Source organism: Balearica regulorum, chromosome 10 (genome assembly GCF_011004875.1).
Source record: "Balearica regulorum gibbericeps isolate bBalReg1 chromosome 10, bBalReg1.pri, whole genome shotgun sequence".
In the NCBI taxonomy this organism is placed as follows: domain Eukaryota; kingdom Metazoa; phylum Chordata; class Aves; order Gruiformes; family Gruidae; genus Balearica; species Balearica regulorum.
The window spans coordinates 6041396-6060177 of record NC_046193.1 but is presented as its reverse complement, the minus strand read 5'-3'; the positions used below and the strand labels follow the sequence as shown (position 1 = coordinate 6060177).

At 48.8% G+C, this 18782-nt stretch overlaps 1 protein-coding gene across 2 annotated transcripts in view; it reads right to left on the bottom strand.

The window, feature by feature from the left end:
• Nucleotides 1-18782, bottom strand: part of CACNA2D2 (calcium voltage-gated channel auxiliary subunit alpha2delta 2) — a 222084-nt gene that overhangs the window by 118013 nt on the left and 85289 nt on the right. For both annotated transcript variants that reach the window (XM_075762895.1, XM_075762896.1), the window contains exon 3: nt 18319-18435. In XM_075762895.1, the coding sequence (XP_075619010.1) occupies nt 18319-18435 (117 nt within the window). The remainder of the gene's footprint in view (nt 1-18318; nt 18436-18782) is intronic.

Below are 18782 nucleotides of genomic sequence, written 5' to 3'. Positions count from 1 at the left end.
TTGGTGATTGATTTGTATTGCTGCTCTGGGTTGTGGCACCCCAACCACGTGTTACCTGGGATTCACTGGTACATCACGTGCCTGTAGTGACTGTCAGGAACTAAGCGCACAGGACACAGCTGACTCCTCTAGCCTTGTCAGTACAAAGCCACCAAAAATACAGTGCCGCTCTGATCCGAGCTGCAACACGCTTACCTGCTAAACCCTGCATGCACTGCCATCGTTTTCAGCCCAAGATTGAAGCAGTAGACTCTATCTAATTTGCCTTCATCGAGGATGAATTTTAGATAAAATTCAAACTGATTAATGAAGAGGAGGTTAAGCACTCCCAATCACTGTGGTGAGAAAAGGTGCTAGAAGAGTAAAATTGAACCCCAGACTGTCTATCTACAGTTTTTTAAAGGTGGATAAGCCAGGAAGACTCCTCTAAGCTACTGCCCCACATCCCTGTTACTGGGAATGGATGAGACGGGCTGACGGTCCACAGCACACTGGGGCTCCACCATGAACGAGGTGTCAGAGCACACTTCCCTATGGGACGCCAAATGCCAAAAACCACATATTCTCAATAATGCGGAGTGAGAGTTTCCTTTCAAATTATTTCCATTTATATTTCCCATTCTGAAAGTTTCATATTCCTACCAGCCAAATGCCAGGGCTGTAAATAGCAACAGTATTGCATGACGGGAAATCGATAGCCATTCCTGGTTTTTATCTTGGTTGCTGCCCTGAAACACTTTGCAGCAGTCATATTTTGCAAACTCTTGTGAAAGCGGTCTTTACCAGAAAAGGAGAGCTGCCTGGCAGGATGTGGCTGCTGGTGGGCAACCAGAGCAGGGCTCGCTAACTATTCTCACCAAAGATTTGGGTAAGGCAGCACTGTTGTCCCTACAATAAGCCCTGTTGCTCTAGAAACTTGAGGACCTGCCAGAAACATTCATGACACCGTGCCATCAGATACACTGTGGGCATAATTTGCTGCACGATGAAGAGCAGAAAGCCCAAGGCTGAGCTGGAGACCAAGCACATACAAGTAGCAAGGTGTTCATCTCCATGTTATGCTATCATTGTGCACCAGGTCCCTCCCTCGGACCACTGCCCACCCCTCCAGGAGCTGTGATAGCACAGTGCTCTGGAGTATGAGGAGGACGGGAATCAACAGTGGTCCCTAGAAGACCTGGCTTCCTGCTTACCCACACTGGGGAGCAGAGAAGGCATCATTCCTCCCAGCAGCTCTTCTGCACCTCCAGCAGGACATGACAGTATTCGACCTGTCACCTTTCGGGGTGACTCCAGCTCTCTGTGGAGATTAGAGAGCCTCTGCATTAACTCTACAGAAGATCCACATGTCTGTTTCTCCTCTGGGACATTCAACATCCACACTTGCATAGGAGAGCAGCCATTGACTTTCCACTCATTGCACTGACACCACTTGCTCGCCCAACAGTAACGAAGACAGACCAAGTGCCTGGAATCGAGCCAAAGTGTTCCCATCACCGTTGGCTGCCCCTGCATCTGAGCTCCGGAAGAATTTATAACCTGGAACTCCAATAGGTTCTCCCTTGCCAAATCTTCTGCAAACAGCCAGAGCTCCAGACACTCCCAAGATTTACAGTATGATAGCTTAACATAGCAATCTTGGGGGGGAAGGGGAGGGAAGAGGAAAGAGAGGGAGAGAAGGTATTTATGGAAGGAGCAAGGAGGAATAACTTTCAGTAAAGACAGACATCTACTATATAATGATGAAGATGACAGGTCCCACCAATAATCAGAGGATGGAGAAATACCAGCATCAATGAACGCGATGCATGCAAACTACACTATCCTACAGCAGAAAGCTAGTGAACTCCTGTCTGTACCCTGTTCCTTCAACTCCTATTAGAACTTTTACGGCAGCAAACTGAAACGCTTCTCAAAATTCTGCCCCAGACAAGGTCTTAAAGATAGAAACAGCACAACACAGGTTTTGGTACGTTATATAGTATTTCTAATCCTCATGTCCTTGGTGAGCATGCACACATAAAGGAGGTGATGGTCTTTATTCTGGAGGACCCAGAGGAATTTCAAAGCCTAAAGGAAATTTCCCCCTGGATGGATCTCCAAGAAGCACTCACACCATATAACCATCCTCTTTGTGATGAGATTCTCAGACTAAGACACTTCTATATTATCTCTAATCCATGCAAGTAGTCCTAATTCCCCACCTGAGTCCCAGGACAAGCCACAGAACCAAACATCTGCACCCACAGACAAAAAGCAGAAGACTACTCAATCCAGTGGGCTTTGTGAAGCATTTTCTCAAATACAAAAAACAAATTTAGAATGCTAAGGGAAACAGCAAAGCCAGCATCCACATTAGTCTGAAGACAGCCACGGTGGTGAAACAAAGATAAACACACTGGATAGCAGCTGAGATTCAACTGCATCTACCAGTTTGTAGGGACACCTATACGACAACACACAGAGTTACAACAGAGACCAGGAGGCTGCTTGCGACAGATCAGTGAGGGACGGAAAACAATGGGCTAGGATCATCTTTGCACACCTGAATTTCTCCACAAAACGACACTGTTATCAAATGTGTCCTAGAGTGAGCAAGGAGCAACAGGAGGAGCTGAGGCTCATCCTCCTCAGCACGTGGCTCGGGGCCCATTTCACTGGAGCAAACGCAATTTCATCTTTCAACATTTCCAAATCATAGCCATGACTCCTGCACCTAGAAGACGTCCCAGATTTTGAGTGTCCCTCAATCTAGTCAAGTCAAGGAAGTTTTTTCAAATCAGGTCCCAGGTTTGCACTTGGCAAAGAGGCAGATTTGAAGCAGAAACGATGCACCTTAATTCAAGGCCAGGCAGAGCTGACATGGATCTTGCCCAACATCCCCCAACTGCTCTGGTGATGGATCAAGAAGCCTGTGTCCTCTTTGTTAAGAGATATAATAAAGCAAAATTGCCGTCCTAAATATTACTAAAGCACTGGCTGGCATGTTTAATAAACCTTTCCATTTGGGCAAATTAGCACTCATCTGGACAAGTGCTGAAGTGCTGTTACTTGAAGAAAAAAAATTCAATGCTCGGAGTCTAATTTAAATAATTATCAGCATATTTCTGCTCTGACTGTTTTGCTGAAATTACCAGGAGACTTGATGCAGTCTGAGCGTAAGTGCCTTTTGTCTGCTTGTAATTTATTGACCCCATTTCAGTCAAGTTTTTGGCCCGTTCATCGCTGCACTGGAGCACTTCACACCAAAAAGGACTTTACGGCCAGACACAGTAAAAATCAATAACAACTGATCTACTTTTATAGATCTTGAAAGGGATCTTGATGAGTTACCTCCTCATGTTCCCTACATGAGCTAATCTCAGATCTGTGATAATCTTCTGCTGTTCCCTTACGTGGCTGGCTGGGGACCGCAGGCATCCGTGGGGAAGACCACCACACTGGCCGGGGATGATGGTCACCCCATCCCTGCAAGTCAAACTAGGCTTCAGGCAGAGACAAAAACCCCCTCACAACAAGCCTGCACAGCACTGGGGTGTACGCTGAAATATTCTAACGTACCTTCCAAAACCCAGATTGCGGATATGAGGTCTTCAGCACTAAGTGCTTCACCCTACAGACCTGCTGCCATCCCACCACTGCACTCTGGAAGGGACATGGCCTGCAGCACCGAGCAGCTACGAGCTTGGGTCCCAGGGACAGGACAGCCCTGGGGACACTGCACTGACCTACAGCCACATGCTCAGCAGAAGGCCTTGGTACCCTCACACCAGCTGCTGTATTTTATTTCTAGCAAGGAAAACAGAGAGAAAACTCTTGAATTCTTTTTTTCCATTTTTTGTTGAAAACCAGCACTGCTATTTTTGCTTTTCCTTCTGCCCTACCTCCAAGACTTTCAGCAGAAAGCATCACAAGACAACTTGCCTACTCGAAATGCCCCCTTCCCGGGAACAGCTCCGACCAAGCCCCCAGCACCGCCGGTCCGGAGCGCAGAGTCATCCCCTCCAGAGCACTGCGCAGCCCTCGGTGCTGGATGCTGCTTCGACGGAGCAGGCAAGGTCTGCCCTGAAGAGATAAAGGTGACGCTCTCGCCTCGCTCCGCGCTTCCTAGGCTGCATATGCATTCAGCTAGCGATCCTGCCATATGCGCCTTACGGCTTCCGTGAGGAGGCAAGCTTCCCTCCAGGGCATGTTCTGCAAACCTCCCATCCACCAGCTCATCAATCCTTGGCTCTCATCAAAAGACAAACTTATAAACAGGCCCAGACGCTTCTCTCAGGTTTAATGGAGGCAGCTAAGGAGTTGTGATCATTCGATGTTTTCCAATGATAATGGTGATGCCTGAGGCCAGCAATAATATTACCATGAAATAAATCTGCAGTGATATAATTAGCAGGGATGCTATTACGGCTCAGGTTTTAGGGATGCTCAGCACAGAGGGAGCAATGCAGCTCCTCGGAACGGGACCTCGCAGAGGTTCTGAGTTTGAGTAGGGGCTGGAGAGACAAACACTAATACCAAGGCAGCAGGGACTACCTGCATTAAGTCTGCATGCAAAATAAACCTGGGTCTTTAGAGGCCAGAGATTATGAAAAATATGGGTCCATGCAAGTCTAAGGGTTAAATCCAGCTGACTTTCTTCTTGCCACTTCAGGCACTGACTTAAAACTATTTGCACAACTTCAAAAAAAGCCAAGTTCTGACCAAACCCACAAGCTGGTTTGGAAGCAGGAGGCTTGCTGCATCCAAACATCCCTCCCCAGGCACAGATTGCTCTTCTGTTTGCATCTCTGTACCGCACTCGCTCTGCACAGCGTGAGGGGCTGCAGCATTCAGATGGCGCTTGCAAAGCGACTGCTTCTTCCAGCATCTGGTCTGTGATGTGCTTTAGTGGTTATCTAAACTAGGATGGTAGATGGAGCAGGTAGGTGAGAAACAATACAACTCTGAAGTCCAAATCTGGTGGGAGTAGACAACTACCGTTTTCTCTGCTGCATCAAACAGCTGAGGCAACGGAGAACAACTTTTTCACTGATACATAAAGGTAGACAAACATCACTAGGTAAAACTAGGAGGAAATGATGGAAAGGGCTGGGTTAGAAAGAGGGATGCTACTGGTATCTGAAAGGAAGAGCTAAAAAAAAGAGTTGGCACCTACCCAGGGTTTTCTTTGCTCGCAGACTTTGCACAAAAAGTAAGAGCATAGACAAAGGATCTTACCAGAGCAAAGCGTTTAAGCAGCAGTGCTCATAGGGGAGAGGAAGGGAAAGAAGAAAGTTAACACGTGCAAGGATTGATCCTCAGTTTTGACACGAAACCCTTAGGGCAGGTGTTTGAAAGCCACGCTCAGGGAACGTGGTGGTCCCCAGGACTCCCAGCTGGCACAGTCACCCTGGAAGAGTTTCTGCCCCACACGCAGGACGCAGACTCATCAACTGGACCTTCTGTGCAAACGTCCACATGGCGCATCATAGCTTGGCTATAAAAGGTGAAGTTTGCACCGAAATCAGGAAGCATTCCTTTAACTCAGCTGGGCAGCAAATGTCCCCCAGGAAAACCCTGAAGCAGGCGGTCTGCCCTCAGCTAAGGCTCAAAGGCACTTCATAATTTTTAAGTGTGTTTCCAAATCTGCAGTCAAATCCCACACCTTCCCTCTTTTTTGCTACAATAAACTTTATCTTAGAATGTAATCTAGTAATAAAAATGGTTTTAAAGTGATCTGACAAGCACTAGAAACCCCATTTCTTTTAGAGTGACAACTCTATTTACAGCAGCACATATGTACACTGTTTTATATTCCACATGCACTCCAGGCCCTCAAGATTTGGGATATATCCTTTCCATCCACTTGCAAGAATCAATTTCAGTCATGAAAAGGAGTCCCTCAGCAGCCAGAAGGGAGGCAGAAAGATTGCTTCTAACTTCGGGGTCTCCGCACACCTCCCAGGACAGGGGTGCGGAGGGATGAGCAGCCTCCCTCTCTGTTTCACGACTGTCTTGCTACGCTTGAGCAACTCTCCCAACTCCAGTGGCCACGGCCCAGCTAGCCCCACAGGCCCAGCTAGCCCCACAGGCCCAGCGCACTGCTTTGGCTTAGGGGAGGTGCAAAACATCAGGGCAGCATCATTCAGGGAAGATTTGGGGATGCATTCAACTCTTACACTTTCAGAAGGGTACCTTTCACGTTTTCTGCTAAAAATTTTCACGTTCAAAGCCTGAATTAGTCAGGAAACAATAGTGTCAGACCCAAGTAGAGTGGAGAGAAGGAGCTTTGAGCTCCAGGGAGATGTTATTGCAGTAACCACGCATGAAGGACACCTTGGAGCTGAAGTCCCAGAACTTAATTAGGAAGCACAGCGCTCATTCCCGAGTGTATCAAAGTGTGATCTCTCCAGGCCTCAGTTTCCCCACATGTAAACCTGGGGCAGGCAAACATACCTGTCCTAAGGGAATTCATCGCTTGCTTGAATGTGCTTGGGAAGCCAAACTACCACCACCTTGAAGTTTGCTCTTAGATGTGCGTGGAAGCGGGGGAGCAGAGTTGCTTGCCTCCTCTTCCCCATCATGGCTTCCCACTGCCCCCCCAACATTGCAAAAGTCAACATCTTCTCCCGTAATCTTACCTGACTTCCTCAACTCCAGGCACATCAGCAGAGACTTCTTTGTGCGAGTGGAGAGCGAGGCACGGCTAAGATTAGCAACAGGAACGGCACAGAGCAGCGTTTTCTCCCTATATAATTAGCCGATATAAAAGCTGTGCCATCTACTGGCGTGCAACACGAAACACTGCTCCCAGCACAACTCCAGTAAAGTGGCTGGTGGTGTTACAGCAGCTCTTGGTGTGGAACTGAGGTGGGATTTCAGTTCACGCCTTTTACAAGTAGCGGCGCACAAGAGGCAAACGCAGGGCAGCCAAAGATGACTGGTCATTTTGCAGTGCCGCAGCCAGGTGATCAGCCGCAGACGTGCGGCACTGCCAGCGCCCATGGGAGCCCTGCGCTAGCGTCCCAGTCTGGAAGGGTGCGCAGTCCCAGCCCGTATAATCCCCCACTTGCTAAGAAATTACCAACTTAAAGGAATTTTTTTTTAATTTTCATGCCTGCAGAAAAAAACCCAAACCAACCACCATTTAAAATTAGCTTCAATTCCCATTATTACATTTCAAGTTTTGGAAGGACATTTTGGCAGGCACAAATACCACCCTACAGCCAGCAGCCCTGCACAGCGCTGAGAAAACCAGAGTTGCCGCTTCCACCAAACCCGTAAGGGTACTTCCAACCTTTACCGCCACGTTCCTCGGCCACTTTTCAGGGATGTGGCAGATCCGGAACAGCAGAGGAGGGACAGAAAGCAAGGACGTAAAGCAGAAACACCAGCCCAGAACATAGGGGGCTCTGGCAGGCACAAGGCAAGCAGAGACACACGCAGCCCAGGCTGGGTTACCGATGAGCTCCCGTGCCCTCGCAGTGCTGCTGCGGCCCAGCTCTGTGCCCGTGGAGCCGCTCCTGCTGCCGAGCTCCCCCAGCTAAGCCCAGTCCCAGCCCTGCACGTTCCAGTGCGGCCGGCTGCTCCACAAGCACCACCAGGCAGGCGGGCGCGGGGTTAAATATTTCTGCTCGCATCTGTTTCATCTTGCTTTCACTTCAGTTTGCGCCTGTGAACGCTGACAGATTTCTCATCGCACGGCTGTATTAAGCTGCTTTTTAATTGCATTTTGAGGGACCCAAAAGGCCAGCAGACAGAGGAGCACTTTATTTTTCCAAGGAGTGTTATTTTCATTATAGCAGCAGGAAAGGTTTTCATTAATCCCCTGCAAGCAGACAGCTTCCGTGCTGCACGCTGGCTGCAGGGACGGCCCATCCAGAGGACCGGGACGATTTGAGCACTGTCTGCTGGAATACCACGGGCTCCCAACAGCTCCTCTTTAAAGAGCAGATCACAGGCTTTGGCACTAAACTTGTATTGAATTGATACAATCTCTTTAATGTTATCTCTGGCTCTTTATCACAATTGTACGTGCAATTTACATTCTTGTCGCCTTTTTTTTTATTAAGATTTGCTAGCTCCTTATCACAGATATTTTACACATTGTTTTAATGTCACTCAAATATTTAATGGCCATCAGCTGCTCTGGGAATATAGAATAGCTCCTTGCTATGGGGCGGGGCTGGATGCTGACGGGTTTCAGGCCAATGCCGTTAAAGCCGCAGCGGATGCAAAGCAAAGCTGCGCGGAGCAGAAAGCACGGTCCCCGCTAGACGCCACGCTACAAGACAGAGAGCACACTCGCGTGCCAGCTCGCGTATAACGGCACAGCACCACTTGCCCAGAGCCAAGTTAAATGCTTATTACGCAAGCCATCTTCTCGCGAGCCTCCTGCTCTTCACCTGCAGCTACCCTACCCCTGCTATTCGAGTCATAGGACTCTCACTCTGAGACCGACTGAGAACTGTGCCAAAGCTCATTTGCGTCTCATGGGCTGCAGAAATGACACTTGCCAAACCCATTTGCTTTAGGAAAAGAAGTCAGGATTTGGAAAGAGCTTTTGAGACTAAAAAGCTTCAAACAAGTCCATTAACCTGCAGGACCAAGCCTCCACCCCCTCAATCATTAGAGTCTTTAACTTCACTACTTGTCCATAAACAGAGCTATACAAATAATTGATTTTTAGTTCAACTAGGGGATGAAACCCTTAAAAAAAAAAAAAGAATCCTCATTCTACCTGAATTGAATTAAAAATAATTCAGCTTTTATTCCCAGGTCAATTATTCCCATTCAATATAACAGCCTTCAATCCCAGATGATGAATTTCAAACACTCACAGGGAAAAACATGAAACAAGAGAATAAATTGGTGGGAGCCTTTTCTGCCCAAGATCTTGGGCTTCAGAGAGCTCTTCAAGGATGTACAGCAGCACGGAGGGCAGGGACTGAACTCCCAGGGACTGAGAGCAAATATGTAAGTGCAGAAGTACACGCTCTCTGCAAAACTACAGGCAACCCTGGGGAAATAAAGATCCTCCCCTCGCCCTCTCCCACCAGGCACAGATTACAAAGCCATCGGACAGGGCGCAGAAGCAACACTAGCTACCAAACTGCCATGGAAATGCGTTTTCTCACGCCAAAACTAACCAAGCAAATTCAAATAAATCCCTTTTTCAGTGACATGGTTTCTTTTATTTTGCTATCACTGCAAACATGTATTCCCAACCATGTTTAAAGGTTGTGTTATAAAGAATTAAATGGTAATTTTCTTCCCTCGCACTGATTCCCTCAGAGACCCCTTCCTCTATTGCATCATCATCATTTCTACATCTGTATCTATCTATCTAGACAGAGCAGTAAGTCTTACCCATCTTCTTTTACCCTTTCAGTGCACAGAATAAGGCAGCCCTGCCAGACCTCAGGAGCTCGAGAGATCAAGCTTTTGAGACAGCCAAGAACTACAACTGCTGCAAATCCCTTGCCGACACTAATGGCTTTAGTTACTTCCACCTCTGCTAAGAGCCCTGCTCCTGTGCTGGAGAAACGAGGAAAAACTGAAAACCAACATGCAAACTGCTGTCAGATACACAATGCGGTTTTAGGAAGGGAAGTAAAACACCCTTTAAGACTATTTCGGACTTCTCTTACCTTGGTCTCAAAGGTCCCTGGGTTCCTCTGCACTGTAGGGTGCAGAGTGCAGAAAGACAAGGCATGCATAGCGATTAAACCCTCCAAGAAAGGTTAGCTCCCACTACAGGGAATTCATAGTCTTCCTCCCTGTGCGTGCAAACCAGCCTGGCAGCACTGAGCGAGCGGGCGCAAGGGCAAGCTTTGCTCAGGCTACAAGCCCAGCTAAAGCTCCCAGCACTGCTGCATGACCCCAGATCACAAACCTCGCCCCGGGCACAACGCGGGGACTGGCAGCACGTTGCGGCTCCCTTCGACGTGCCGGCCTCAGAGATGAGAGCAGCACGTAGCGCCTGCCAAAGGGAAGATGCTTTGGGGCAGGGAGGAATCCATAAGCCTAGAATAAATCCCTGGGCAGAGGTATTGGGCACAGAGCTAAGGGGTACAGACCCGGAGTGTGAGAGCCAGCGTAAGTTCACCTCCTGGCTGACAGCTAGCTGTGCTACCAAGGTAAGCGACCAGAGGGATATTTCAGTCTTCAGCAAGGGGAAACTCAGGAAACTATTTATTGGCACAGAATACATAAGGGAACCCCACTCTGGGTTGAAGAGCTGTATTAAGAGACATCAGCTGATTTGCAGAACTAGTTTTGCCTCTTCTTTTGCTCCAGGCCCTGGGGAAGCATCTCAAACAACCCCAAATAGGTCTCTTCTCTGAACTTCAACCATCCAAACTTCTAAAAGCAAATACCCAGAAACAGCAGCCTTAATCTGCCAAGGGCCAGAGAGGACAAAGGTTTCTTCATCCATTCTTTGCCAACAGCCAGGCAAGCCTGCAGTGCCTGGAGGCTGACAGCATGCGTACGGGGCTGGAGAGCTGCTATGGAGACTCACCAAATATTTTAACAGGTCAGGACCGTTGCTTTTCACTCCAGATGCACTTGCAATGCTGAGTCCGTACCTTGCAGGGGTGTCCCCAAACAGGATTGTCCCAGGAGCCCCCCACCTCCAGCGGTGCCAGGGGAGGTGGCGGCAGCAGCCCCCGTGCCCTCGCAAACCTCCATGGCTGCAGAATGCACCAAGCAGCTTACGAAGTTGTAAAGCCCATCGGGCTGGGCTGCTGCCAAGCGTTCATGGGAGAAGAAAGGGAAACGTTCAACATAATCTGCATGAAAGTGCAGGAAGCCCTAAATCGCGTTAGCGCTATTAAGAAAGCTGGTTACATTGCTCGGCAAACTGGCCCAATACAGTTTTGATAGACTTGTTACAAACATCTGATTGTCCCTGATTAGATTAGACAATAAAGCCCCATCCTGGTGCGTGGGCATTGTTCGGCTCCCCTCTGCAATCTGTAAATTAGAATTCCAGACCTGGGAGATTGGATTCAAATTGGATTACTGGAGCAGGTCCAGCGCAAGAACAATCGTGAGGCAGGAGAAGACACACACACACACAAATGAATAAAAAAATAAATAAATACATGGGGACAGTCAGCCAGGATTTGATTAGGAGCGAATTAAAAATAGAATTAAAAACAAAAGCCACCAACCAGCAATTAGCAAAGAAGCGGGAAGAGGGATGGATATGTCACTATGAACTAACAAAAGCACAGAGATCATACCTTTAAATGTTTTGTACCTCAGCAAGCACAAGGTTGATGTTGACCGTGGTCCTTCCTCCACAATGCAAGAGCTCCTGCCCGTGGCCACACGGCTGGCACAGGGCGGGTGTGCATGGGACCATGAGCCCCACATCCCACCAGAACCAAAGGCTGCATCTGAGCTCACCTGAGCTATGTTTATTCCCTCTTTCCTCCTCCATTTTGCTGCCTAGGTGAGGCAGGTAACATGTCCCTTAGCTTGGACACTGGTCTGGGACCCAGGAGGTCAGAGTGTGACCACCAGTGGCCTTCTGGCATGCCCAGAAGTCCCCCGACAGGTAAAATGCAGGGTCATATCATGCTGCAGCAGGAAAACCCACCAGGGCCACATGTGCAGCGCCGCACGCTGCCACCCAACCCAAACTCCGACACACTGCAGCTCAGAAGGGTCTCTTCTCCTGTCCTGGGACCCCTCTAGTTAAACACACCGATGACTTGGCCAACGAGCGCCTGGAAGAACTTGCTTCAGACAGCTCAGCAGGGCAGCAGGACAGCAATGGGACCTCGCACTGCCAGCAGCGGAGGAGAAAGCCAGTGCCACCCCAGGGCTGCTCCTGCTGAATGCTGACCCCTTCGCTGCCTGCCCTGAAGAACACATCCCACCGAGACCAGAAGACAGCAAGACCCCCAACAGCGAAGGAGGGAAGAGAAAGCCACCGCATCTGCGCTGTCGACTCCTACCAGCCCACGCCACGACAGAGGTCGGCACCTCTGCTGCTGGGAGAAGAGGGAGTGGGGGAGATGCTCTGAACTGGGCTGAGAGATGCTTTGTTGCATGCCAATTTTTGCAGCTCTTTAGACAAGTGAAACCTTTTATTGTCCCTATCGGGGGCAGAAGAGCTGATAAAGACTCCGTTCACCACATACCTGCAAGGGAAATCTCAAGGCTATCAGAATTGTTAAAGGGATAAACCTGTCCAATTAAATCCCCTCTGCACTCTTGATATATGCTTGTGCCAGACGTAAATGGAGCTTGGAACCAGTCCCAGCTGAACAGTAATGCACTGAGCAGTCAGCCGGGACTAAAAGCACAACTGGCCTGAGCTCCTACCTCCTGCGATGCCCCCGCTGACCAGCTCTCGTCCCCGACAAGCTGGATTGGTAAGTACTTCATGGTAATGCTCCAAACTCCCACCTCACCTTCCATCACAGGATCCTGAAGCACGGCCAGGTACTAACCGCACCGTTGCATCCGAAGGAATACGCAAGGAAAAATATGCCAGTAAGTGGGAAAACCCAAAACCGAGGGCAGGGACTGGAAATCAGAGACAAAACTGAGAAATTTGCTTAAGGCAGTACAAAAGCCCAAAAGCCTTACTCATCTCAACCATCTCCACCATGCACCAAAGCCCAGCTCTTCCAGCCACCTTCCCTTAGGATCCAAGGCAAAGGAAGATGGGAACGCCACAAACTCCCAGAGCAACGTTCACCCAGGCTTTGCAGCCGCAGGAAACCCAGCCAGACATCCCGGCAGTATTCCTTCAAAGCACAGAAAACCCTCAGTCTTGTCCTTTGTATTAATTTTTCTACCAAAAGAAAGTGTCCAATGCTAAATGTAGTTTTTTTCTACTCTTGTTACAGGAAAATATGAAAGTCTTCAGTGAAATATGTTGTAAGTTCCTACACCTTAGCTGAAGGAACAGGAGCCTTGAAACCTCCTACCAAACCCCTCCTTTCCCCCAAATTCGCATCCCATACTGGAGCTAAATACATAGCAACAAAAATATGCAGTGAAATTCCACAAGAATAAAATAAACCCCACAAACTTTTCTCTTAATTACAGGTGAGTGCTGTTAGTTCTTTCATCACCAGAGTCATCATGCAAGGTACACCCAACCTACTACATTTACATACATCTATGTAAAATACATACACACGTACATAATAGACATTACAAATTCTCCGAGACATGAAATGACACTTTGCTGCACTTCTGCTCAAGGGGTCATATCGGATACTGCACACAGCAGAGGTCCCCTGGAAATACAACAAGCTTCACCTTAAGCCACCGGTGATGCACAATATGCAAAACTAAAACAGCTCTTTGGAAAAAATACCAGCCCAACCACATCACCAGCATCCCACGGGAGCAACGCCAGAGCCCATGGACATTCGTACTATGTTTTATGGATAGGGAGGTCTCTTTTTTAGAGATGGGGGAAGACCACCAGCACAGACAGCAGTCTTTAGGCTGGTCACGGTGTAGAAATAGTTCACTTCAGGGCATAACCCACTCAGCAAACCGTGGGATGTGCCGCTCGCAGGAGGCAAAGCAAATTGTCTGTGGTTAAATATGTGAAGGATGAAGCAGTCAGCATCCAAAAGCAGCCTTCGCAAGAACTGTACAAAAAGTAGAAACAAGCCTAAAACATACCCTAGGATCTAAAATTTCTCTCTCTCAGCCTCCTCCTCCGCCAAATCACAACTCCCTTCTCCCCCAGTCTGCAGAGCTTCAGGAAGGGAGAGACTCAGAGGCATCGCTCATGCACTTCTCCTGGTATTATGAAAGAAACAGACCTGGGGTGTCCATAGACCTGGAGCAGAGGGGGGAGGACCCTCCTAGATACTGCACCATGAGCAACGACCTCCTCTTACTCCCTCCCCAAGCTTGCACTGCAGAGATGCTTTTGTGGCAATAGAAGAACTTCCTGAGGTGCTGTGTTTGCGCAGCAGAAACGATGCGGCAACCCCTGAGCCACTTGCACCCATGATTCCCAAAGCCTTTCATCACCTTGGCACCCCCACACCACCCTCTCACTTTGATCCATGCTGTTTGGCATTGCCAGCACAGGTGAGGAAGCGGAGCTGGGCTGCCGAGACCTCCTCGGTGTTCCACAAGCAGCAGACAGGGCTGGGGCATCCAAGGACGTGGTGTGGCAGGAAGGAGCAGCCTGGGTCTGCAGGCAGAGCACAAAGTGGAAATGACAAACAGCGCAGGGGAGGGAAGAAGTGCCCTCGTGTTCTGGGCACAGGGAGAAGAGGTTGAATATGATGGCATGGGAGGCTGCCTTCAGTGCCTTTTGTCTTTGCTGCTTCCTTTCCTTTCTATGGAGGACTGGCTCATCTTCACCAACCTCACCAGACACAGCCACTGAGGCTTCAGAGGAACAGAAGGTCTCCCCCTCTACAGATGAAGTGGGGAACCCTAGAAAGGCCACACCAAGAGAAGAAAGGGGAAAAGAGAAGGGGAAGAGCCCCTTGGGTCTGGGAATCCAGAGCCAGCCCATACCCACCCCCAGGTGAGGGCTTTGCCCTGGCTCACTTGGTGCTCCACCAGTGGCAAACTCCAGCAGCTGGTCTCCTAAAGAAGCTCACCAAAAAAGTCCTAGCCTGTACATGTCTCCCTGGGCACGTACAAAGGCAAGGAGGGGTCCAAACACACTGAGAGATCAAAGAAGAGGTGGAAAGTTTAAGAAAGAAAAAGTGGCAAAAAAATCTATTTGGCAAATAACCAACCTGTTGAATTCTAGTCTCGGATGATGTCCATCCGCAAGCCAGCCAGCTGCGATTCCCAGCACAAGGAAAACACAACGGGGATGCCACCTTGTTCCTTTCCACACATGAAGGAAGATGTCTGTCTTAGCCCTAACAAGGGCAAGGTCACGAGCATGGACGAGAGCAGCCCCTTAAACTCCTACCCAGTCAGGAACATACCTACTGTTTCCTCACACCTCACCTGTAGTGAGATCCCTGGAACTTCCCCACAAGGCAATACACTGCATAAATTTAACGTGATCTCCTTCAGGAGTTACTCCACCTGAGCAATACCTTTTACTTCCACTTCAAAGGAGAGTAGCCGTACTTTTGGTATTGAAGACCATCTCTTCTACCTCCCCTCCTGCTAAAGCTTGGGAATAAAAGGCAGCTGGAACTACAGAGCCCAAAGGAGACTGTAAGGACAGGCTTGAAATCATCATGGAGAAAGGACACTGGAGGATGCTGGGGAAAAGGGCAGATAGTGGTGATGGAATTCCATGTCAAACAGAGGCCACTGCAAGGGACACAGGGTAAAAGTTCCCCCAGGGGCCAGCTGTAGATGCTCTTTTCTACTGCCAGCTGAACAGGTGGGGATTGCAAAAAGATCTTCCTAGGAATTTTTCTGTCCCATGATGAGACTGTCATCCGATACGATGGTCTGGAACAAAAAGGGAGGGACAGCATCCAAATAACCAGCCCCTTGTCGACGACTGTTATTTTAGGAAGCAATTACCCTCTTTGCTACACACCCCTGGCTCCAACACTCCTCTGAAAAGCACGTGTGAAATCAGAGCATCCTGCTACTGCCAGACCCGTGCCACAGCGCTGCACTATGTTTGGTGTCCTTGTGCTTGATTTCTGCTTCTTAGAAATGGAACACACAAGGTACGAAACTACGTATTACCAATAAGTGCTCTGCACACAGTTTAATAAAGGCATGATATTTTCACTTAGAGGAAAACAGGCTCTTCGGCGGCTGGACTGAATCGCCACCTAATCAGAACGGCACTTGAAGCGTGCGCCCATCGTGAGTGCCCAATGGTTAGCTAGCACCTTCCTACAAAGCCTCACCAAAGCACAGGCAATATCCTTTCTCACTCCTGCAGCAAAGGAGACGGAAGCATCTTTTGAATAGAGTGAGTACATGAGTGACGCGGCAATTCATACTTCAAGGCGAGGATCCATTTCTCCCTCCTCACCTGCCTTCACTGATACATGGAGTCCCACCTGACTCAGATGCTGAAAAATATATTTCAAGAAGTCATCATCACTCTCGTGAGTCATGGGAGAAGGGGAGGAAATGACTCCAGGAGAGATGATTCAACTAAGAGGAGAGTTGAGACAGAAGAAAACACAGGCTGCAGAGTGGAAGAAGTGGGAGCCCCACTGCTTCGAAGGGGCTCAGCACAATGTGGAAGAAATTCAGAAGATCCAATTTCTCCTCCTCCTATCAACTTCCCCATTTCCAGATTTTGGTGTCAGTAGCACCAATCCAAGATGCCAAGAATTTACACGCAAGCTGGATGTAAGAGACTGCTCCATCCGGCAACTGCGCTCTGAAGGAGTCCTCTTGAAAGGGACTGATTCAGCTCAACGGATCATTGTTTCCACTACGATAAAACAGCACCAAGTGTTCGTTATCTAACCAGCATTGCCAGAATCACTTCTCCACATAGGGTCCACCATCAGGTGATCTCTTAACAGCGCACCAACCTGTCCTGCCCAAAAACCCAACAAAAGGATCTTAAATTAGAAGATGATCAAGGTTATTTGTACCACAGGGAGCAGTCCTTCCCTTGACCCAGCCCTAGAAGGTGCACAAACTCTCTGCAAGACAGTGCAAGTCAGAGAAAAGGGTACGAAAAAAACCCCACAGTGACCTATCAGCTGAAATTCAAACGGCACAGTGGAAACCACCCAGCAGAGTCTTGCCGTGTGACCCAATGTTATTACTCTGCCCCATCGCACAGGAGCAACGTGTTGTCCAGGTGCATATCAGGTTTGCAATTAACTTCTGTCACCCGTGTCTTCCTCCAGCATCTACAGGTGGTGCACGTCTTTAGAACATTTAATAGATGATTCACGGTCACGCACGCACACAAACTAGTCAAACACAGGGACATAAGCTCATGTTAAGAAAAGAACTGGTCTCCCTGTTCTTCACTTCTGCAAACCCAAATGCATCGGTGGCAATGTCCACACCTGTTTAGTCCCACTTTAGCTCCTTCCATTCAAGCCAAAACACTTGGTGTGAGTCCCAAGTAGGCTTGATCTTTACCTCCCAAACTCAAGAACGGAATACACAACAATCATCTTCACCCAAATCCCTACAGTTACTGTATTTATCAGTTACTGTGGACAACACCATGCCACCCCATCAGTCAAGCTGTCCTTCAACCACACTTGACCCAGATCCTATCACGTCTTGAGACTCCCCTGGCCTTGTGATTCCTTTTGTGTAACTTCTGAGCTACTTCTTACCCAACTACAGAGACAGGTCACTTCCAAACTCTCACTGCCTTAGTTACAACCTCAGTTATTGCAACACCTTTTCCATCACCACGATACTTCTTCCTGTGCTCCCATTTCTGCTGATCAGGTTGAAGGGTGACCAAGTCTTTCTGGCTATAGTCCCTATGCAGACACAACAGCTATGCTACCTGCTCTGAGCCTTCCCCTTGTCTATCGCCCCACAAAAGCACTTCTGCAAGGCATGCCCAGGTGGCCATAGTGCCAGATGTCCATCGCACAACTTCATCCTGCTCACTACAGTCAGGTATTTGAGAGGACTCTACAGCTCCTGGGAATGAAACTCTCACATGGCTCCCGTACCCCTTCTGCAGCGGAGAGGGTATCTCCATCTCTCCAGGAAGCCAGTTATTTGTCTCTGCCCCAGCAGCAGAGAAGGCTGTAGCAGAGAACAGCACCGCTGCCGCCTTGTTACAGCCACCGTCAGGTTTTACCGAGCCAGCACCACGAGCAGGTTACCTCGCTCCACTACAGATAAAATGAATTCATTTTAAGAGTGCTACAAAATAGAATGATACATTGGGAAGGGAACGTGCACTGGCACCCATGACGGCAACTCACACACGCAGTCAATCACAGGATTCAAGTGCCAGGCAGCAGCACAAACACCTCAGTGTCTCCTTTCCTAAACAGGAAAAACCCTACTTGTCTGAAACACTTCCATGAGCTATTGCAGGGACACTGCAGTACCTTTGCTCCCACTCACCACACCCCCAGTTAAATGATCGGGTGAAATTTGCCGCCGGGCTTTTGCCGTCACTTGTATTGGTATGGCAGCGCCTTCAGGTGTCCACGTGATGGTGGGAGGAGATAAAAAGCAAGAAGATACCTATAGTAGATCCTCACACGATACGTCCTCGCCTCACACCTCAGGCATACTCCATATGAATCTGTGCAACACCGGAATGCAGTTTCCAGAAAAAGGCCACACAACCATAGAAATGACTTTGAAGCTGAGATCATAATGCTACACCAGCATCAACCCTCTTCTTTAAACCAAACGTATCAGACAAAGGACCGGCACACAGGCCCATCACCTTACCTTTAAAGCACGGACTTTCTTAGCCAAGAGGCTCTCGATGTCCCCTGCGACCTTCTCCACCAATTTCCTGGGCACGTTCTCCTTGACTTCAAACAGGTTTCTATTCTCATTGTAGATCTAAGAAGGGAACCAAGAAAAAGACAGACAGTCAATATTAGAGAGAAATACAGCAGTCTTCCCACAGAAAAGCAGATCCTCTAACAGAAGAATTTTAGCAGTGTGGATTAGGTAACAATATCAGCTTTGGAAGCGAGGGGAACAAGGGAAGAAAGGCTTTGCAACCACACACAAAAACATAATGCATTAGACCTGCTGCCCACACCATTGACTTCACAGCCGCCTTCTTTCCTGCTTGCAGGCTACGAGCATCCTCCCTCTCGCTCAAAAGCTGAGCCACCCACCCCACTGCCTGCGCCGCCCCCCGTGGAGCCAAACCAGCAGCACAGGCAGAGCCACCACCCTTC